Here is a 23,008-nt window from a genome sequence, read left to right as displayed (position 1 = left end):
TCCACTTCCATCTTCCTCAATATAGGCTTATTTAATTAAAAATACCCAGCAGCACCACCCTGGACCTCACCCGCCAGGGTGGGACTTCTAGCTGTGGCACAGGGAGACATTGTCATTTACTGCATGTAGACACACACACATGTTCAAGCTTTCCCATAGTAGAAGTTAATCCATTCCTGACAAACATGAAGCATTGACCTGACAGGATGGCATTTCATACTTTGCTACTCTATCAAAAATCAAAAAGCACTGTGATGTTTAGTGGACCCTATTATATATAGTGCAATCAAAGCTTTTCAGAATAACTATTTAATGAGCCAAAAATGCATGCAGTATTTAAACAAAAAAATGAAGAATTTTTTTTATAAATTTACACTAGTGCCATGTACACAATGGGCACACTGACATTGAGTTTGATCAGACTCCTGACCCTAAACAGCAGGGAACTGAATCAGGGACCCCAGTTAGTTTACTGCAGTCTCATGGCGTAAACAAAAAAAATATTATAATTTTTCTTTTGGCCACAAACTCTTCTCCATAGACAATTAATTTTCTTTCTTAATCAGTGCAATGTAATATAATTTTTTTCCTTTTTCTGCCCATTTAATTTGGTGGCTACCGTACACATTATGTCTAAGGCAAGCAGCATCATGTCAACTGTATGTGAGAGTTATCCAAACTTAAATCAACATAATTAATCATCACTTTTCGTCCATCCTAGAATTGTAAGCCTTGTTTGACAGTTCTTGGATAATGTCTAATGAATATGGAATGAGACAATGGCAATTAATTTTGTGATGATCTTGCCATTTGGAAAGGGCGGGTATTTTGTTTTAGAGGGTGGGAAGGAGCCAAATCGCAGACATGTTGCCACGGTGATAAGGTACTCCCTGCCGCCGTCGGGTCTCGTACTAGCAGGGAGCCATGGCGACTGGTGGATAGTGACAGACAAAGTGACAAGTCCACAAGGATGGTAGGTCAACCTTGAGCTCAATTCCTTCAACTTCCATAGGGATGTCAGGCACTTAATGTCATGTTAGCACGAATGGTGTCTGGTCACCACTTACATTCTGTACAGCTTTTGAAAGTGGACGTTTGCATAAACGTCACTGGCACATTATCACCATCACAACATTTTAACACACTTTGTAGTTTATGCCATGAGACTGCAGTAAACTAACTGGGGTCCCTGATTCTGTTCCCCGCTGTTTAGGGTCAGGAGTCTGATCAAACTCAATGTCAGTGTGCCCATTGTGTACATGGCACTAGTGTAAGTTATAGGAATCTCCATAGTGACACGGAAAAGGGAGACAGAGTGGCGGCATACTCAGCACAATTCAGGACTGCATACTGCTTACATGTACTTTTAACATTGATTCTACAGAATTGTGTGGATAGGTGCCAACTCTTCCTGTAAAATACCAATGTTTATCAAGGTAAATAATAATTCCCTCTGTGAGTTCTTGCTAATAATCTTAAATATTAACAATGAACAGATAGTCTGTTCCTGCACTTCTGTTCTAAACATTTCTCCAGGTGTTTCCAATAACCCAAATCCCAATGTTAAAGTAACCAATTACATTGTGGAAATGCAGAATGAAATATGATCTGACATGATATGAAATATGATCTACATTTGAAATCAGCAAATAAAAGAAGAAGAACAAGAACAAGAACAACAATCTGACAAAAGCTTTGTAAGTGTCTCAGTGACACGGGTTTTGAGAACCTGTTGTCAGTGTGTTCAAGGACAGAAACAGACTCAGTGTCGCCCCTTTACAGACAGGCAAGAGATTTAACTGCAGCTTTATAATACAAGTGTGTCCCCTAGTGGATGGGTGAGTGATTATTATGTTCGTTAAAAATGAATTCCATGTGCAATGCCAAAATGTCACCATCTAGGGGCAGTTGTGGCCTAGAGTCGAACTTGCAACCCACTGCTGAGTGTGTGTGTGTGTGTGTGTGTGTGTGTGTGTGTGTGTGTGTGTGTGTGTGTGTGTGTGTGTGTGTGTGTGAGTGTGTGTGTTTGTGTGTGCGTGTGTGTGTGTGTGTGTGTGTGTGTGTGTGAGGACAATTAAACCTGAATACACACCAATTCATGGGGACTCGTGTCACCGTTTGACCTAAACTGTGGAGGTCCCCAGCTTTTGTAGTGGGTTGAAAAAAAGGGATGTGCTTAAAATAGGTATACATGTGTAGGAAAAAAACACCCCATAAAATTTGGTATGGTATTTTTGCCTTAAAACAAATTTTCTAATATAAATTGGTGTAAATTCATCATCAATTTCATTTGTCAGTTCATTATGTGTGGAAAAGAATGCTTTGTTGCTGTTATGCTTGAAGCCTGTAGAGGGCGCTTAACGCCATTGTTTCAAGGTAATCCGATGGGCGAGTCAGAATCAGTTCAATTTTGTTAAAGACAAATTTACAAACTCTATCTACCTATCTGTCTAGAATACACTTTAAAATGTATTTAGCATTTAGCTTTCCTTATTTATAAACTTTTATACAGTGTATATTAGTATATTTTATATACTTCGTCCTTTCTATTTTAAATAGTTGTACATGTAAAATGATGAAGTTATTATTTCTAAAATCCTGACTGACAATTTAAATGGCAAAAAGCCGCTGTGTTGTTACTGGCTCAAAAGCGGAAATGACGCATTGCCAGTAGGTGGCGGGAACGTGTTAGGTGCTGTATTCAGAAATGACCGCAGTCTTCAAAGCTAAAGAATTTAAACCTAAGATATTTAATTGAATTAATAGTCGAGTCACTTACGCAGTTCAGTGTTGTATTTATATCATATATCGATAGGGTTATGAGGCTGTCCTGAAGTAGAAGCCGGCCGATGTAAGACCTCGCGAGACGGAGGATTCTCATAACGGAAAATATTGTTATTAAAATGAGCTTTTTCAACCTAGACCGGTTCCGCTTCCAAAAGGACAACGCAGCCGACAGTCACTGTAAATCGCCGGACGGATCAAACTCGGATAAGGAAAATCAACGTGGTAAGAAAAAACTGCCATTTTCCAACAGGGGCTTTGTTCAGCGTTCATGATGGATGATTCTCAAACCCAGTGAGCTTTCTTCCTAACGTTACACGGCGAGCCGGGGGCCGTTAACGCATTTTTTTGTATTTCTCTGTGATTGTGTTGATAAGAGCTGGAATGCGAGTTTGTATTGTACTGTGTCAGTAATGTTAACCCCATTAGCAGGTTCTAAATGTGTGTGGCCAGTGGGAAGATGTTTCTCTTCTTTTCTGTGTTTTGGGGTTGACACTGATTCTCGAAATAACCTACTCTGTTTTTGTTTACCAGTATATCAGACCTTATTTACAACATACTAGTAGTATTTGTCATGTCAAAGATGCAGTCACAAGATATTGTGTGCCAAAATGTCTTGATTCAGTATTGAATTTTAGCCCACCAAAGAAAGGCAGATGGTCGATGTGCTTCAGGCAAGGCATCAAGACATGCTTTAGAGAATGTTTCTGCTGATGACAAAGTTGTCAGGACGGGCAAGTAAGCAAGATTTTATTTTTTATCAGAAGTGAATCTGCAGCACATCTTCCTTTGGACACATTAGCTACTCCACACATTTTCTATAGATTTAAAGCTTACTGATAACATAATGAGAGTTCATCGCAAATTTTGAATGTTCACCTTTAGACACACTCTCTAGTCTGTATCTAGTGAAAGCATACATTTATTTCACAGGGATACAACATCAGTGACCAAGCACCAGGTAAGCAAGGAAATGGAGGACAAAATCATCAAACTAATGGAGATGTTCCCTCAGAAGAGCAAGAAAGATCTATTGGAGGTAATGAGTTTCTCATGGATGTAACTTCAATACTTAAAAAAGCAGGTGAACTAGAGGTGTGCGATTATAACTATTTTTGATCATGGATGATTAAACTATCTCCACGGTCTGCTTTTGATAGAATCGTGATTTTTCAGGAAAAAGAAAAAAAGATTGTGATGTGATACATTTGTAATATCACCCACCCCTAAGGTGAACATTGTAGATGTCATGCTTTTGTGTTACTTTGTGACAGGTATTTGAAAGCACCAGCACGCTGGATGGTGCTATAGCACATTGTTTGATGGTTTATGGAGATGACGGTAAGCTGTTTTTATTATTTGCATGGACTATTATTTGCAATTCTCATAGGTCAATCACAACCTTTTTATATATGCAGATTCAGGCAGACAGAAAGGCAAAGCAAGACATTGTGAAGATTCTGATAACGATCAGCCAACGAAGAGAAGAAAAATTGTGGTGAGTGATCCCTTGAATCAAAGTTTTTTTTTTAAACCCTACATCTTTCCCAATGGACTTAAAGGCAAGGTAAGCGATTTCTGGTAGCCAATGTTGACATCTGAAATCGCCAAAACAAACACACCCCTCGCCTCTATTGCCGTGTTTCCACCGCAGGAACTTTACCCAGGAACTAGGGACTTTGGCCTGGTACTCGGTGTGTTTCCACCGCAGGAACCAGGAACTAAATAAAGTTCCGGGTAAAAAAATGAGTTCAACCACCATTTATTCGGATCATTTTCAAAATATTACTGTTATTGTCATGAAATGTCATTTTAAAAGTATTTCAGGCGAGAATGTAGTTGTTTAAAACTCAAATCTGTGGTTTATTTATAAAGACAATGCCTATTTAAAAATGTGTTTCGCCGATTTCGGAGATGTGAGCTCCACGCGATCAGTGGGGAGCTCAGTTATCATGTATGCGCCGAGAGCAGCCTCACCTCAGCTAGACCTTCTGATATGTGCCGCTGGCTCTGATGTTTCTTTAGTGGTTAAACATAACATATAATTTATTTTGGGTAAATCTGACAGGTTATCTCTGGTCTGTATTCAATTTATCTATATGTTTAAAATGAAAATAAAAAAGGCAAATTTATATAATATTTTGTTTTATTGTAATGGCTGTATATATACACACATCCCTGAACTAAGTACATTTCTGCAGCTGTTATTATGTTTAAATGAAAACGAAAGGAGGCAGTGGTATTTGATATCCTATTTCATTTTATTGTAAATATACAGAGAGGAAAATTGCAGTAGCCATGGTCAGCTGACTGATGTTATCAAGTACGCTGCTGTTTGCAGAATTACCGGACTTGCATCGTCGCGGACATCACACTCCCGAGTCAAATGCGCAAAGTCTGAACTACCGAGGATGCACGTTTAAAATAGGCGTACTTTATATTAGGGCTGTCACTTTTAGTTCGAAAATCGATTGCACAATCGATCAGACTAACCAAAAAAAGTTTCGAAAATGAAAATAGGGAATCGATTTTAACCAAATATGTACACTATTAATTTTTTAATAATTAAACAATTAAAAAATATAGATGTAACAAAACTCACAACCAAGCAGAAAAAGAAAATAAAGAATTCCGAAAGTGCAGTATGCGTTGCGAAATCTAGACAGAAAATACCAGCAATTTTACGCGCCTATAAGACCCAGGACGTCGAAAGCGTCCTCTTATGCTGCGTTCACACCAAACGTGAATAGAGCGTCTGGCGCGAATAATTTCAATGATAAGTCAATGTAAAGGCGCATTTACGCACGTCTGGAGGTGTCACGGCGCGGTAGATGCGAATTCGCCTCATTCGCGCATCTAGTTACAGGAGATTCTGAGTTATGAAAAGGACCATTGCAAGCTGAGAGCGACCGGCTTTTGTGGTGGAAAAATTGGCAGTAATTACCCCCACCTTGCGCAGCTGTACCCGAGTGTCCCTGGGACATCAGTGCAGTCGGAGCGCGTCTTCTCAACAGCTGGACATATAGTGAATAAAAAACACTCTGCTCTGGACCCCGAAAATGTTGATCGACTTGTTTTCCTGTCCAATAAATTTGTAATGGCCCTAGCCTTTTGGCGCATTTCATGCCTGCCTAGTGCCGCCTAGCCTAAGTGTCGGTTATGTTCAATAAAAAAAAAAACACACACGGCCTGTTCTCAAGTCCTTGAACAGTCCTTGAACAGTTGTTTGAAATGGATTGAATCATTATTTAAAATAATCTTGGAGATTTTTGAAATGCCTAAATCATAAATGCAGCCGGGTTGAAGCCTGCAGTGATGTTTTTCTTTTGTTATGGCAGCCGTCCCCTCTGCATATGTATTTTTTCGAGAATGTTGCACTCCTGTTGCTGTTTGTTATTCTGCCAGAAACTTCATGCAAATAAATAAGAAATATTGCTGACTTGTGCGTTTCCAGCGCTCTCTTTACGTTCGTCCGTTATTTGACGTTGAAAAAGGAAACGTCTTTTTTTAGACATGGAAAATCGATTTTACAATCGATTCAATGAACACTTATGTCTTAAAAATCGAAAATAATTTTTTTCACAAAAGTGACAGCCCTACTTTATATTGAGAAACGCGCGCAGACCTACGTCACCAGTCTATTTGCCTAATCTTCCCGGTACTTTACACCGTGGTGGAAACGCAGGAATACAACAGATCTCGGGGGGAAAAAGTTCCTGGTACAAATGTTCCGGGTAATTTCGGTGGAAACTCGGCATATTTTGAAAGCTCTGCTCCACACATACACAACCCAGGCAACGATTAGTTCTGTGAAACCAAGCAAAACCCAGGTAAAAATTTTTATTAATGTGCATAAAGACGCCAAGAAAAGATGGAAAAATCTCCAAAAGGCATCAAATGACATGGATTGTTCTCAATCATCGTCTGGATAGACCAGGTGATGTCAATCTCAAAGGTTTTAAATGCCCAGACTCATCTGACCTTGCCCCAACAATCAGCACCATGGGTTCTTCTAAGCAGTTGTCTAGAAAACTGAAAATAGTTGACACTCACAAAGCAGGAGAAGGCTATAAAAAGATAGCAAAGCGTTTTCAGATGCCAATATCCTCTGTTCGGAATGTAATTAAGAAATGGCAGTCATCAGGAACAGTGAAAGTTAAAGCAAGATCTGGAAGACCAAGAAAAATATCAGACAGAACGGCTCGCAGGATTGTGAGAAAAGTAAGTCAAAACCCACGTTTGACTGCACGATCCCTCCAGAAAGATCTGGCAGACACTGGAGTTGTGGTACACTATTCCACCCATAAAGAGATACTTGTACAAATATGGACATCAGAAGAAAACCTCTTCTACGTCCTCAACACAAAAATCAGCGTTTGAAGTTTGCAAATGAACATATAGACAAGCCTGATGCATTTTGAAAACAAGTTATGTGGACCAATGAGGTTAAAATAGAACTTTTTGGCCGGAATGAGCAAAGGTATGTTTGGAGAAGAAAGGGCACAGAATTTAATGAAAAGAACCTCTGTCCAGCTGTTAAGTATGGGGGTGGATCGATCATGTTTTGGGGTTGTATTGCAGCCAGTGGCACAGGGAACATTTCACGAGTAGAAGGAAAAATGGATTCAATAAAATTTCAGCAAATTTTGGATGCTAACTTGATGCCATCTGTGAAAAAGCTGAAGTTAAAGAGAGGATGGCTTCTACAAATGGATAATGATCCTAAACACACCTCAAAATCCACGGTGGATTACATCAAGAGGCATAAACTAAAGGTTTTGCCATGGCCTTCACAATCTCCTGACCTCAACATAATTGAAAATCTATGGATAGACCTTAAAAGAGCAGTGCGTGACAGACAGCCGAGAAATCTCAAAGAACTGGAAGACTTTTGTAAGGAAGAATGGGCAAAGATACCTCAAACAAGAATTGAAAGACTGTTGGCTAGTTACAAAAAGCGTTTACAAGCTGTGATACTTGCCAAAGGGGGCAGTACAAGGTATTAACTCTGCAGGGTGCCCAAACTTTTGCAGACACCATTTTTTTGTTTTCTGTTATTTTGAAATTGTAAATGATGGCAATAAAATCTAACTTTTTTTGACTTATTATAAGGATCTCCAATATGTCATTTGATGCGTTTTGGAGATTTTTCCATCTTTTCTTGGCGTCTTTATGCACATTAATAAAAAAATTTTTACCTGGGGTGCCCAAACTTTTGATCCCCACTGTATATACAGTCGTGGCCAAAAGTTTTGAGAATTACATAAATATTGGAAATTGGAAAAGTTGCTGCTTAAGTTTTTATAATGGCAATTTGCATATACTCCAGAATGTTATGAAGAGTGATCAGATGATATGCATAGTCCTTCTTTGCCATGAAAATTAACTTAATCCCAAAAAAACCTTTCCACTGCATTTCATTGCTGTCATTAAAGGACCTGCTGAGATCATTTCAGTAATCGTCTTGTTAACTCAGGTGAGAATGTTGACGAGCACAAGGCTGGAGATCATTATGTCAGGATGATTGGGTTAGAATGGCAGACTTGACATGTTAAAAGGAGGGTGATGCTTGAAATCATTGTTCTTCCATTGTTAACCATAGTGACCTGCAAAGAAACACGTGCAGCCATCATTGCATTGCATAAAAATGGCTTCACAGGCAAGGATATTGTGGCTACTAAGATTGCACCTAAATCAACAATTTATAGGATCATGAAAATAAAGGCCTCCACAGTCACCAGATCTGAACCCAATCGAGATGGTTTAGGGGTGAGCTGGACCGCAGACAGAAGGCAAAAGGGCCAACAAGTGCTAAGCATCTCTCAGGGAACTCCTTCAAGACTGTTGGAAGACCATTTCAGGTGACTACCTCTTGAAGCTCATCAAGAGAATGCCAAGAGTGTGCAAAGCAGTAATCAAAGCAAAAGGTGGCTACTTTGAAGAACCTAGAATATGACATTTTTAGTTGTTTCACACTTTTTTGTTATGTATATAATTCCATATATAATTCCACATGTGTTAATTCATAGTTTTGATGCCTTCAGTGTGAATCTACAATTTTCATAGTCATGAAAATAAAGAAAAAACTTTGAATGAGAAGGTGTGTCCAAACTTTTGGTCTGTACTGTATATATATATATATAAATAATGTCTACACACGGCATGACACAACAAATCCCTGACAGAAAACTCTGCTGCATTCTATCTTTGATGTATTGACACAAATTTCAAATGATTTTCAACAATCAGTTTGTCACGTCCAGATGCATCTGGTGTAGACACGGTTTTACTCACATACTAAGCATTTTTTTTAAATCGCTTACCCTGCCTTTAATGTGGTGAACTCCTTTTTAAATTGCTGTTGATTGTGAATTAGCGTTCAGATTCAGAATCTGGGGAGCAGGAGGAAGATTGTGATGATGAGGAGAGTCAAGAGCCAAGCAGAGAGAGGCAGGAGGCGCTGTTGAAGAAGCTGAAAAAGAAACTGCCTGATATTGAAAAAGAGGTAGGCTAGAGTTTGAAATCTATATTGATGCAAGAGTACTGAAATATTCTGGAGTCTGTGTTTTCAATTTCACTCACAGGTCTTGAGGGATGTCCTGAGAGAGCATGACTGGGACTATGAGAATGCCTTGGGCTCACTGCTTGTGTTTTCATCAACAGGTGATTATTACTGCATTTCAACTACAATGGGAGATTTAGTTCAAATATATATTTTAATATGAGAATTATCTGATTTAAAGCCATCTATGCCTTACCACTTTGAATTCAGATTCAAGTTCACCAGAGGATCAGAGAAAACAAAAGTCGGAATCATCTCACTCCAAGGAAAAAAAGGACAAGAGCTCACAAAAGCCTGACAGCTCATCTAGTCTGTCAAGATGGCTGACAGCGGTACCGTCTCCTGTGCCAAAAGTTTCTAGTGTGTCTACTCAAAAAACACAAAAATCATCAGTCAGCAAAAGCATGACCAAGAACACATCCTTTAAACAAAAGAGGCATGATGAATGGCTGTTAAATGATGTCAGTGCCTCTGAGGATGAAGAGGAGATTGACAGTGATGTTGAGAGTATCTCTGATGATCTGGACTCAGAGGATGAGGACAGCGTCTCTGGCAATCTCCAAGAAAAGATCATTCAGTTTCTCCAAGAGGCTTCCCTAGATGAGCTGTCTCTAATATCTGGCTGCTCAATCAAAAAAGCCCAGAAGATCATTTCCCTGAGGCCTTTCAACACCTGGAAAGATGTGGTAAGAAAGTAATGGGTGCAGTCTGCACTGCAATGTTAATTGTCACTATGAATTATGTTATTGTGGTTGAATGACACTTGAAGTGCTCAAAGAGGATTAGTTCTTTTGGCTGTGAAGGCAGATTCTTATTTGTCAGGGTTGTATTCATGCCCACTGACAGGATTTATCTAATTGTTTAAATGGTGGTTAAATCTGTCACACTATTTTAAAATGTTTTGGTAACAAAATGGGGAAATTCCAAACCATTCTATGCACTGAATTCTGTGCCATTAGCTATCGGTAGAAAAGACTGGTGAACCATGCTGGTGAAAAGGCTTTGTCTGACGTGACAACTCCCAATTGGGAAAAACAAACAAAAAGTGTGTTAGCAAGCCCTAATTGATACAGAAGTGTACATTTAGCTACATTAACCATTTGGCCCACTGTGAAAAATGCACTAATTTTGTTCTGTTGCTTTCAGAAAGAGCAGTTCTATAAGGATAATGGCCTGTCTATAGACCTGGTACATGGCTGCAAGGTTGTCCTTAAGGAGAGGCAGGTGGTTAAAGACCTTATGGGAAGATGTGAGAAGATTTCACAGAAAATGACTAAAGATGTTACTCAGGTCATAGAAGCAGGCATGGGCTCCATCAAGCAACCCAAAATCCTGAACAGCAAGTGAGTTTATCTATTCTCATTATACACACCTGGGATATCCGGTTATGCAATTTTATTTAATTTATAAACTTTCTTGTTTTTGACTTCTTTTAGTTTTAAACTCCAGCCATATCAGCTGATTGGCTTGAAATGGCTGATTCTTCTGCACCAGCACGAGCTGAGTGGCATCCTGGCAGATGAAATGGTGAGTCACTATCATATTGATTTCAAAGGCATGAAATCCAAGAAGGTTTCTGATTCCTTTTAAGCAAAGGACTATTATCGTGGATATTGGTTATTAGTGATTTGGTCTTTCCACAGGGGCTGGGTAAAACTATTCAGGCCATCTCATTTCTGGCTCATTTGTATGAAAAAGGAGTCAAGGGCCCTCATCTTATTACCGTACCCTCGTCCACACTGGGTAAGAGACACACATTTCAGTGGGAGTTTAGCATATAAACTTGTCCCTATATAGTTCCTTGTAGTGTTGTCAAAAGACCCGGTACTTCGGTACCAAGTCGGTACTAAAAAAAAAGGTAAATGTGACGGTACCAGGTTTCTTTAAGTACCGAGGTCCCGTTCAAACCCGGTTCTTGACGCATACAGTGTATGACTTCCGCAAAGCAGAAAACGAGGACGGAATCTCAAAATCCAGTCATGAAAATGAAACTATGAAAATATGGACAGTCACGGAATTTGTCAAAGTTAGCATAAATTAATCAAATCATATCTCCATATGGACCAATATCAGTAAATGTTAAGCCGCAAAAGTTGTTTGAAATATGAATCCTGCATGTTCTGTGCGTCTCTGTGTGAATGATCGAATGGCAGAGACGTGCGGGTTTGTTTACTACATAGACTGAAGCGCGTGATGCTTGCATTAATTTCAGCATCTGAGCTTCAGAGTTCTCTCTCCATCAAGCGATCTGAACTTTTCGATTCATGTCAATGTACGCACAAGCGCACCTGTATTTGACGCTCTGTAAACTCTGTGTGAAGGCGCACGACTCACCGTCGCTTTACTGATAGCGCTATTTCTCACACATGCAAAGAGAGAGAGAGCGCGAGTCTTACCACGCTGAATCGACACGCTACATGTAAACTATATTCTTTGTCTTCTCCTGTCAAAATAATGGAGTTCATTTAGAATTATTCATATTTTTCGAACAAGAAGAAGATATGCCGGTTTTTCCAGTAGTGGGCGGAGCTAATGCGCAAATGGCAATTTCATTGGCTGGCGCTGATCTAGTACCGTCCCTGTTTTGATTTCAGCAAATCAGTTTGACCGAACGCATACAACGTGATTAATATTCATGACCACAGCAGCTCATCAATCCATAGTGCATTGTATATTGTTAGTATGGTAGTAGAATTAGTAGCAGTATTATCTTTTAATAATAATTCATATGATCTATTACTATTTTTTTTGTTTTTTTTTTTTTGTTTTTTTTTACAGAAACCCTCAATTACCAAAAATATCTTAAGCATCACCACCAGTCTTAAGTTCAGTTAAAATGACAAATATGCATTCATTAAAAGTTCATTTTTACATAAAGGCATTGTGCTACTAAATATTACTATTATTTAGTAAAATGTATGTGATACTGCTACTACTGTTGAAAAAATTAATAAAACTTTATTTTTTAAAGAAATAAATCACAAAATATTTCTTCCATGTTTTAATTTTAATAGCAAATCCCATTTATTTACCAAAAATAAAACGTTTAAATTTCATAAATTAAAAGACAAATTAAATTTGGGTGAAACTTGTTTACTGTTTTTCATAATTATATAACTAGTAGAAAAACTTTAAACACAATTGTAAATAAGTATAAAAAATGCCATTGGTTTTATTTTTAGTGATTAAAAAGTTTTTTAATTTTAATTTAAAAAATTTAATTAGCATATTTTTGTGTTTTGGTACCGAAATTGGTACCGAGAACCGTGGATTTTCACTGGTATCAGTACCGAATACTGAAATTTTGGTACCGTGACAACACTAGTTCCTTGAAATGATGCATTTCTGTCTTTGCAGATAACTGGGTTCGTGAGCTGGGTCTATGGTGTCCCAGTCTTAAAGTTCTTATTTACTATGGTAAGTTAGTTCAGTTCAGGCAAGCACATTATGCTTTAAAATTTGTATAAATATTTTGTTATTTTTAAAGATGAATCTAAAAGTTGTTTTGTATTTATACCTGTAGGGTCTGTGGAAGACCGCAGATACTTGCGACAAGACATCCTCAGTGGCTTAGTTGATTTCAACATCATAGTATCCACGTAAGTATAAGATGGCTCACCATATTGTTTTACATTACTTTAATATTGTTGCCCTGATTATGAATTAATGAAAGTTACTCTCATTCAGTGGTGTTAACACTTGCCTGTTCATACTTTGTATTAGATACAATCTCACTATAGGGAATGACTATGACCGCAGTCTGTTCCGCAAGCTGAGGCTGAAGTATGCAGTGTTTGATGAGGGCCACATGCTGAAAAATATGAACTCTCTACGCTACCGCCACCTCATGGCCATCAATGTCAGTAAACATGTGTCAAACATTATTGTAAAGATGATTTAAAGAAATGCTGTTCACTGCCATTTTTCTCTTTTGGGCTAGTTTGGGAAGTGCTTAATGAAAGGAAGGGTAGTAAAGTTGTACTTATTTATACTTGGTGGTACGTTTGTGTCTGTCATCTTCAGGCTGAGCAACGATTGCTGCTGACAGGAACACCTCTACAGAACAACCTGCTGGAGCTCATGTCCCTCCTGAACTTCATCATGCCCTCCATGTTCTCCAGCAGCACCTCACAGATCTCCAAAATGTTCTCTACGGTACAGACTAGGGATGACCTGTTTCGATCATTCCAAATAAATTAGTGATCAATTAATCTTTAACTTGTGGGGAAGTCGTGGCCTAGTGGTTAGAGAGTTTGACTCCTAACCCTAAGGTTTTGGGTTCGAGTCTCGGGCCAGCAATACTACGACTTAGGTGCCCTTGACTTCATCTCCCAAATGTTCTCTACGGTACAGACTAGGGAGCAAGGCACCGAACCCCCAAGTGCTCCCCGGGCACCGCAGCATAAATGGCTGCCCACTGCTCCGGGTGTGTGTTTACTGCTGTGTGTGTGCACTTTGTATGGGTTAAATGCAGAGCACGAATTCTGTGTATGGGTCACCATACTTGGGTGTATGTCACGTCACTTTCATTTTTAACTTTAATACTGCAAAATGCCTCTATTGTAGTGGCATATAGTCATCGGCATGACGGGGTGTGCAAATGCTACTCAAGCCAGCTTCCTCACCCAAATGAAAGGGTTTTTTAGTCTAAATAAAAGGCCATAACTACATTTGGGATCATTTTACTTTAAATGCAGGCTATTGTTGGCTGTGCGAGTGACTGAAGTGACATGTGGCCAAGTATGCATTTAAGTATACAGTATGCTCTGCATTTAACCCATCCAAGTGTGTGCACACACTTCGTGAACACACACCCGGCGCAGTGGGCAGCCATATTGCTGCAGCGCCCGAGGAGCATTTTGAGGGTTCAGTGACTTGCTTAAGGGTTTCACCTCAATCGTGGTATTGAAGGTGGAAGAGAGTGCTGGTTATTTACTCCCCTTACCAAAAATTCCTGCCAGACTTGAGACTCGAACCCGCGGCCTTCAGGTTACAAGTCAGACTCTCTAACCATGAGGCCATGACTGCCCCATACATCCTGTCACAGAATGGTTTAATGTTGCTCATTGTATTTTAAAACACAATCGCATTGTTTGCAATTGACATTATCACCATTTAAAATAAAATGATCCCAAACGTAACTACGGCGCATTGGGCTGTGCCATGCAGTCAGTGAACCTCTTTCACCGGCAGTGCTACGGCAAAACCCACTGCTGCGACATGTGAAACATTTTTATGTGAGTATTATGACACGAGAGGTACAAAACTTAGTTTATAAGAGAAATAATTGGTCAACAAGCAAGGGGTCAAGGGGTATCTAGAAAACAAATTTATTAAATATTGGCCATGGCCACAAATTAAGTTGTTGGAACTAATAAACAAGTTGTAGGAATTAATTTTATATTTATATTTAATTAGCTTTTCTGACCATTTACAAACAGTGTTATTTGCTTTGGAATATTGGGCGAAAACATGAAGATATGAGAAGAGATGGGCTCTCTTATGAAACAACAACCGGGGGAAATTATAATGAAACATGACTTGGATACTAAATCTGTTCCTTTCCATGTTAAAGGGACTACATGTTGTTTCTATTTTAATGAACTGTTAAAGTTTGAATTGCATTAAAGTGTAATTTGTACATTAGTGAATTATTTGCGCAAAACAGCCAGCTCCGTCACCATCACTCACAGACGCTTCTTGACGACTGCTGCACTTGTTTTGCGCATGAGCCGCACCCCCCCCCCCCCCCCCCCCCCAAAACTAAATTGCTTAATCGACCATCAATAGCTTTAATGGTTTACACCTTTTATCGACAAGTAATTGATCGTCAATTAACCGTTGACATCCCTTGTACAGACAGTGTGCAGATTAAATCTAATTATAATACTCCATGTGGCATCTTTCAGAAATCTGTCTAAATGTTATTCAATTTAAGGACCAAGGAATCATTATAGACAAAATGCCATCTCATTTTCTGTACATATGCTTGTTTTCAGAAGTCATCAGAGGAAGAAAGCAGTTTTCATAAGAAAAGAGTTGCACAGGCCAAACTTATCATGAAGCCATTCATTCTGAGACGGGTCAAGAGTGAGGTAGACACTTTTTGTCACTGTGATTATGATCTGATCAGATTCATTATTGAGAAAACCTCACAGAAATAGTGATCCATCGAAGTAAATTTATCTACATTCATTCCTTTGTACTGAAAATTCCTATATGTCCAGTATATATTTCCCCACCCTGATTGTGCCTTTGCAAATGTCATTCTAGGTGTTGAAACAGCTTCCACCAAAAGTGGAGAATATTGAAATGTGTCCCATGAGTGACGCCCAGCAGAAGCTGTATGACAAACTTTTCAAAAGACTAAAGAAGACTCCGAATGGAGACAGTATGTGCTGTTCATTTTTATATGCTAATGTGCTGTCTAGGAGTATTGCACTCTTTTTGTTTGCCTATATTGTATTTGGACTTGACAAATTATACAGGGACTGTCAAAAAAATGTTCCTTCTAAGCTGGAGGATCTGAAAAACAAAGTGGGAATGTTGAAAACCATTTTCCCTACTCTGATCGTGTGTCCCACAATTCCTATCTTCTCTTTGTCCTCAGAGCGGGAGCTTTGCAATGTGATGATGCAGTTGAGAAAGATGGCTAATCATCCATTGCTGCACCGCCAGTACTACACCAGTGACAAATTGGCTGCCATGAGTAAAGCCATGCTTAAGGTGAGGACTGGGAGAGTAATGTGTAAAGGAGGCTGAATAATAAAGACTGAATTGTGCATTTAAGAACTAAATTGTTTAAAATGAATCTAGTCCTGGGAATTTATTTGTTCCAAAAATGAAAGTGAAATGTATTCATCCTTAAGTTGTTCCAAACCTGTATGCGTTTCTTTTTCTCTGCTGAACACACAAGAATAGTTTATGAAGAATGCAAGTAACCAAACAGCTTCTGGTCCACACTGACTTCACTAGTATGATCCCCATCCTTCCCCCTATACTACTTCATACTGTTGTTGAGCTGACATGGTTCTGCTTTTGTTAGGAGCCGACACATTTTGATGCTGACCCTGCGCTGATCCAGGAGGACATGGAGGTGATGTCTGATTTTGAGCTGCATAGTTTATGTAAGCAGTACAGCTCCATCAGCAGTTTTCAGCTGAAGAAAGAGCTCCTCTTAGACTCTGGGAAGTTTGCACTTCTAACCAAAATACTCTCCAGGCTCAAAGAAAAGGTTTGTCTGGATGCTGTTTAAAAGTCTCATTTGAATTTAGTTTGTTTTATTGTTGCTGATTTGTTTAAAACAACTTTCTTTTTCTTCAAGGGTGATAAGGTTGTCCTTTTCAGTCAGTTCACCATGATGCTGGACATTGTGGAGGTTCTGCTCAAACACCTTGACCATCAGTTTGTTCGACTGGATGGTTCTACTCCCATGGCAGAGAGGTGAGCATTATTACGGTCTTCAGTTCCTCATGGGAAATGTTTTTTTTAACCGCCCTAAATTCAGATTGTTGTTTTTTGGATTTGATCTGGAACCACTAAATATATTCAAGTAGGACGCTGCCTGTTTAAACAAATCTAATTCAACCCTTGTGGCTTCTCTAGGATTGGTCTCATTGACAAATACAATACAAACCCTGACATTTTTGTGTTCCTCCTGTCGACCCGGGCTGGGGGGCAGGGGATCAACCTCGCCTCTGCAAACACAGTGATACTGCATGACATTGATTGCAATCCATTCAATGATAAACAAGCAGAAGATCGCTGTCATCGAATGGGGCAAACCAGGCTAGTATAATCAAAAAGGAAATTGAGTTCACTTTAAAGAAGGACGTCTGGTTCATGATAATGTTTTTGTGTCACAGAACAGTGCAGGTGATTAAGCTCGTCAGCAGAGATTCAATTGAGGCCTGCATGCTCCGTGTGGGACAGGAGAAGCTGAAACTGGAACAGGACATGACCACTGATGGAGGTGAGTGTCCGCACACATCCTCTGTCAAACCCAGGGTCACAATTTACAAGAAGAACCTCAAAATATTCCATTACATTATAGTAGTAGTAGCGGGTGGTATAACCAAAATCTTATCACAGTACTGAATAGTTAATTGTGCCAGAATATCATTGAAAAATGTGTATATATTAAATTCCAATTAAATATTAAATTAATATATTAAATTGTTTAATTCCAATTTTGGATAATCCAGTGAAATTAATGTTTGAAACATTAATTGTAGTGGTTTTTCCTATATTATCACTTATGTATCTGTTTTTTCACTATAGATTAAATGCTCTTTAATTCTTTTTTGCTCTGTTCAGATGTGGACGGTGCTATAACTGAACAAATGGCAGATCTGCTCAAAGTCTCACTGGGCCTTTGAAACCTGAAGAATGTGAAAGTCAGAGAGGTAGTTTCTTGTGCATTTCCCTCCACTGATCCAAGAACAAACACAGCGACTTGAAACTGATTCGATATGGTTTTGGTTAAGACTAGCACTTGTTTCTTTTTTGTTTTTGTTTTTTTTCTTTCAATGTCCAAATATTAAAAGTCAGTAATTGCACAAAAATCTTGCACCAGTGTACTGGCTGTAGAGGAGGTTGTGTTACTCAGGGATCACCTGAAGTACCTGTTAATATTCCACACTGGAGATCTATGTCATATGTGCCATCTGAAAGACTTTACCTCACCTACCTAGCTCAGTTTAGCCCACACAGGACTGGTGAGTTGGTTCCAGATTTGTGACCTTATCAACTAAAGGCACTGCTGCAAATAACTTGTTAGACTTTTACTGTAATCATTTTGTTGCTTAATGTGTATCCCTTTGTATTGTGTTTTCTAAATAAAGATAATTGTCATTTCTGTAAAATTAAGATTTTTTGATTGATTATTGCTAAGTTAATTAGTATTACTGCCATTAAAATATTTACACACCAATTAAATTCAAACTCATCAACCTTGGTTTAGCATAGTCACGTTTATTTATATAGCACTTTATACAATAGAGATTGTTTCAAAGCAGCTTTACAGCCATAAACAAATAATTCAGTGATGCAAACCGAATTCAATTCTGCTGCAAAGCAGCTCTAAAAAGACAATAGTAAACCGTTATTATTCAGTAGAAATCAGATCATTGATGCGATTCTGTTCAGTAATTTTAAAATTCAAATATGAAATGTTTAATTCCTCTATAAAGCAACTTTGGAGTCATGTCATCCAGCTCAGATTAGTTCTCACCCAACAGTGACTGTGCAGTCAAGTTAATATTATTAAGTTTCCCCATCTGAGCAAGCCAAAACGGCATCCGTGGCAAAGAACCCACAGTCCATCGGTCACAGAAATCAAGAAAAAAACCTTGAGAGAAACCAGGTTCAGTTGGGGACCAGACAGACAAACATGGTGTGATTTAATTCCAGTGTATGTCACAAGTCCGTAATAATGATATCTCCTAATAGCATGTACAGGATGAAAAGTAAAGTCTCAGTACTGAGATGTACTGACCTTGTGATCAATATGATAGTTTCATTTACTGCTACAAATTGATTATGGTCAAAGAAGTAGGATTTGAAGAAGAATCTCTAGAGTACATATGTTAATATAAATAATTTAACCCTCATACATCTCCAGTGGGAAACTGGTGACAGATTACATTTTGCAGAGTCACCTGAAGAACAGATGTATTATTACAAGATAACTTCTAAAGGAGTTGTATATTTTTGCTTTTGATGTGTTGTCACTGCTCGCACTACAATACAAGGGTACTTGTCAAAAAAAGAAATAAAAAATAGGCCTACATGAACGTTCGCGTTGCAATTGTTTTATTAGCTTCTACAGCTACACATTGTAATACATGACATAATAAAATGGCTAGTAGTAATTCTGTAAATACTGTAGGTTAACATAACCTACACACACAGACATTATGCTGAAAAATTTCTTACAATGTAGGCCTTAAGTTTGTGGCAAATATCTGCTACACCTGGGTCCTGTCAGGTAAGCATCACAGGAAGCCATGTAGGTGAAATAAAAGATGCCTCTCTGTAACTGACAGCTATGGGAGTGAATCCCATGTTCAAGTCTGAACTCACATCCCCCCACAAAGTCATTAAAATTTACATCACTGTCCCAAACCTCAAATTTTAGTCTATGACCAAACTCAATTGATCCAAAATCAAAGATGGTGTTCCATACTGGATTATTATTGTCCAAAATAACCTCAGTTTCCTCATACACACCATTGTACCAGATTTTCACAAAACCATCGGTAGCTGAGAAATAATCTTCATTCATGCCTGTGGCTCTTCGCACATATGCTACTAAATTGCCACGGCCGGCTTGCATAGGACAGCAGTTGTGGTCCAGATTTGGTGTTTGTGAGCATCCTTGATTCTCCTTGGGATCTACAGAAACCATGTTCTCTTCAATATACTCTGTTACTGCTCTTTTGAGATTGCCACTAACCTCAGGATCAGCCACCAGATGATGGAGAGGGAGAATTGCATATGATATGACTTCAGGATTGTCATGCAAGCTCCTCATCCAGTTCGAGTATGCTTCAGCTGGGCTTTGGTTTAAAACAAGGTCTGGAAAGTATTTCTCACCTCCCAGCACCTCTGTCTTGTGTGTCATGAAGCCCTGGTGGAATCCCATGTTCATGTTATCTTTAAGGATTTGAGAGCATTTGTTGGAAAGCGAGATATTAGCTGGGCAGGAACCCCAGATTCATCTTTAACTCAATGTTTAGGCAGTTCTTGATATCAGTCTCTGAGAAGCCCTTCAGGGTTGCAAGACAAGTTCGAAAAGCTGTGACTCGCCTCACTCGCCCTCCCAGATGAACTTGACGTATGTAGTGAGTGCCATATGTACCTATAGTCCTTCGGTACACGGCTTTTGTATTGACATCATATATTGTCGGAAGCTGCTGGAGATGTTTTGAGAATTCAGTGCTGAGTTCTGGGTGGTCTGTAACTCTGTAGCTGCAAAAGGGAAAAAGCAGTTTTCTGTCTGCCTTATTGACACCCCTGAATTAGATATGTCTGAGGGGGCATTTACGTCACTATTTTCAACTAAAAACAGAAAACGTGTTAAGCATTTTGGCCATTTATTTAGAAGACAACAGCATTTTGTTGGTCTGTGCATGGTATTTCATCATGTGCATGTGTATTACATATTCACATGGTGTTTCTTTAAAAGTATAATTGCCAACTGCTGGCCTGGTATGCATAATATAGCATTTTGAGTTGTTTTTGCCGATTCGTGTAAACGAGGATTGCTTTGACCACTGAAAACTCAAAGGAAAAACGTTTCCATTTTTAGCACACTGTTGTCATGTAAACCTTCCTAAGTGTAACTTTAAGTGTCCAAATACACTTAAAGTTTTGCACCTCACACATACAGAGCTTGCTAAAGATTTCCCAGAGGTTTTTTGGTGTCATACCAAGAATGCACCCACTGCAACACAAAAAATCAAAGAGCCCAAATATCAAAGTCATGAACTCATAACCTACCTGTAATATGTGCAGCTGATATCATGGAGGGCAAATGTTGATTTATCCACTGCATTCTGAAATTGGGCAAATTGAGCAATTTCTGAACGACTCCCTCCCAAAATCACTTTTCCTATGTCATCCAGGCTAAGGTCCATTTCCCAGTTGTTATTGATGAGTGATGTTGAACTCTTCATTAGGGAGTCAACAGAATGATGAAGAGCACTAGAAAGCTGTTTGCTGCAGCGACTGAATGGACGCCAGTCCCGCACAGCTGAGGGAAGTTTCTGCATCTGCCCTCCCTGAAAGCGGTTCTTGCAGACCGTACAAGTGCCGTTGACCGTGTGTGACTTGACATTGATCAAAAAGGCACCTTTACGGCGCATCCTGACAATGTCAAATCCTTCGCCCGCCAGGTTGTAACCAGGCACAAACGGGGCTTTCTCACATTCTTCCTGAGAGCCTGTGTGGCAAGCTGAACTTGTGTCCCATTGTGTCAAGATCAGAGATATGCAGAGAAACACAGGGAAAACACAGTGATTTGTCTCCATGATGATTTCTAAATGGAAAATTCCATTTACATGTAGTATTTCATTTCTTCTATGGAAAAATATGAATGAAGCAATATGCATGCAGAATTCAAATAGCTTTGGTTTTGTAATCATAAATATATTAATGATTAATAATTAATAATTTATTCATAATACAATTTTTTTAATATTACTGTAAAAGAAAGGCTTCACTTAATTGTTTTTATTTATGGAAGCATTGAAATCTGCTAAAATATGAAATCTGTTTAAAAAAGCTCATCAACCTTAGTACCCACCGAGTAGATTTCATGCAAGAGCCTGTTAAAGCTGTTACACCACAATACTGATTAACTTCAGAGAAGTCCTTTTCTCTGTGTTTCTCTCGATAATACTTTTTCTTCATTAGATTTTATTGCTGTTGTGTTTCCGGGAATTCTGCTAATGCTGAGAAGACACGCCTTGTGAAACGTGGCATTTGGCAAGGAATGCCTTCCTTTTAGGCCTCTTCTTTCTATTTTTCATCTAATGACTAGTTGGATTTGGATTTTTTTTTTTAAGCTGTGCAGTGGGGGAGGTTTCTCATGAGACTTTATAATTATATGCCTTCTTTTTTTTCAGTAGGTCAAATGCATAAAAAATGTTGACTCCCTCACCATTCAGTTCATGGTGAAAGACGTATGTGACCATAAACGTATGAATTCATACACTGCTGTACACACTACTGTGCTATGTGATGTTATGAAAGGATTTGAGTAGGATGAGGCATGAAATTTTTGCCAGTTTTGCTGCCTATCTGAACAAATCTTGCATCTAGTTCAACCCACTTGGCTTTTCTAAGACAGGTCTCATTGACAAATACAATACAAACCCTGACATTTTTGTGTTCCTCCTGTCGACCCGGGCTGTGGGGCAGGGGATCAACCTCGCCTCTGCAAACACAGTGATACTGCATGACATTGATTGCAATCCATTCAATGATAAACAAGCAGAAGATCGCTGTCATCGAATGGGGCAAACCAGGCTAGTTTAACCAAAAGGAAATTGAGTTCACTTTAAAGAAGGACGTCTGGTTCATGATAATGTTTTTGCATCACAGAACAGTATTAAAGAAGAAAAAAGTTAACAGAAAGGAAAAAAGTAGGATTTGAGAGACTTGAAACCTTTTTTAAATAAATAACTGTTTTGGCAGTTGGATGTTGGATGATTCCAACAAAACTGCTTTTTTGATTTATTAATTCTTTTCTTTTTGGTCTTTAAAAATTAAAATACTTTTTAATTTTCATAATTCACAATGAAACTTTGAGGAACAAATTGCATTTGTTTAATACTTAATAAAATGAAAAATACAAATGATAGGAATAAAAACACTGTAGAAACGGGATGACATCATCAGTGAACAAAGGAGTGTTTGTGTCTGTGCTTGAAGCATCTGATGCCCGTATGTACATAAACACCCCTCACTCTCGCAAACTCCTCCAATACATGCTTCATTGGTGAGTAGCATTGTAAAACTGATTATTGCCCCATTATTTGACCCTCTAAGTTTACTATTCACTATTCTAATTCTATTCTTTAAAAAAATCTTTCTAATATTTTTGTATTCTATTTTCTTTTATTATATATATATATATATATATATATATATATATAT

The 23,008-nt window shown here is 38.6% G+C and overlaps 1 protein-coding gene and 1 pseudogene across 3 annotated transcripts; one reads left to right on the top strand and one right to left on the bottom strand.

Moving 5' to 3' along the window:
- Nucleotides 1–2,638: 2,638 nt before the first annotated feature.
- On the top strand, nucleotides 2,639–18,210 carry LOC132114488 (SWI/SNF-related matrix-associated actin-dependent regulator of chromatin subfamily A containing DEAD/H box 1A-like). Of its 3 annotated transcripts, none has more exons than XM_059522627.1 (23): nucleotides 2,639–3,009; nucleotides 3,423–3,522; nucleotides 3,718–3,823; nucleotides 4,059–4,125; nucleotides 4,203–4,282; nucleotides 9,161–9,289; nucleotides 9,369–9,447; nucleotides 9,557–10,032; nucleotides 10,493–10,689; nucleotides 10,783–10,873; nucleotides 10,990–11,089; nucleotides 12,704–12,763; nucleotides 12,870–12,945; nucleotides 13,070–13,205; nucleotides 13,370–13,501; nucleotides 15,346–15,441; nucleotides 15,620–15,737; nucleotides 15,957–16,072; nucleotides 16,392–16,580; nucleotides 16,671–16,789; nucleotides 16,952–17,134; nucleotides 17,212–17,324; nucleotides 17,663–18,210. In XM_059522627.1, exons 1-23 carry the CDS (start codon nucleotides 2,904–2,906, stop codon nucleotides 17,722–17,724), a joined length of 2,931 nt encoding a protein of 976 aa, XP_059378610.1. In that variant the 5' UTR covers nucleotides 2,639–2,903; the 3' UTR covers nucleotides 17,725–18,210. The 3 variants fall into 3 exon arrangements, 2 of the variants coding, with proteins under 2 accessions (XP_059378610.1, XP_059378611.1); XM_059522628.1 differs by having other exon boundaries at nucleotides 2,640–3,009; nucleotides 17,212–17,318; XR_009425330.1 differs by having other exon boundaries at nucleotides 2,648–2,692; nucleotides 2,923–3,009; nucleotides 16,952–17,318.
- Nucleotides 18,211–18,865: 655 nt separating this feature from the next.
- LOC132114487 (perforin-1-like) lies at nucleotides 18,866–21,780 on the bottom strand (annotated as a pseudogene).
- Nucleotides 21,781–23,008: the final 1,228 nt, after the last annotated feature.

Source organism: Carassius carassius, chromosome 34 (assembly GCF_963082965.1).
Source record: "Carassius carassius chromosome 34, fCarCar2.1, whole genome shotgun sequence".
In the NCBI taxonomy this organism is placed as follows: Eukaryota; Metazoa; Chordata; class Actinopteri; order Cypriniformes; family Cyprinidae; genus Carassius; species Carassius carassius.
This window is presented reverse-complemented; position numbering and strand designations above follow the sequence as displayed.

Excerpts from the sequence above, each read along its gene's own strand:
- LOC132114488 (XM_059522627.1), top strand. The coding sequence starts at position 2,904 with ATGAGCTTTTTCAACCTAGACCGGTTCCGCTTCCAAAAGGACAACGCA. Across the intron at positions 10,874-10,989 it reads GCATCCTGGCAGATGAAATG|GGGCTGGGTAAAACTATTCA; the intron begins GTGAGTCACTAT and ends GTCTTTCCACAG. Across the intron at positions 17,325-17,662 it reads GACCACTGATGGAGGTGAGT|ATGTGGACGGTGCTATAACT; the intron begins GTCCGCACACAT and ends TGCTCTGTTCAG.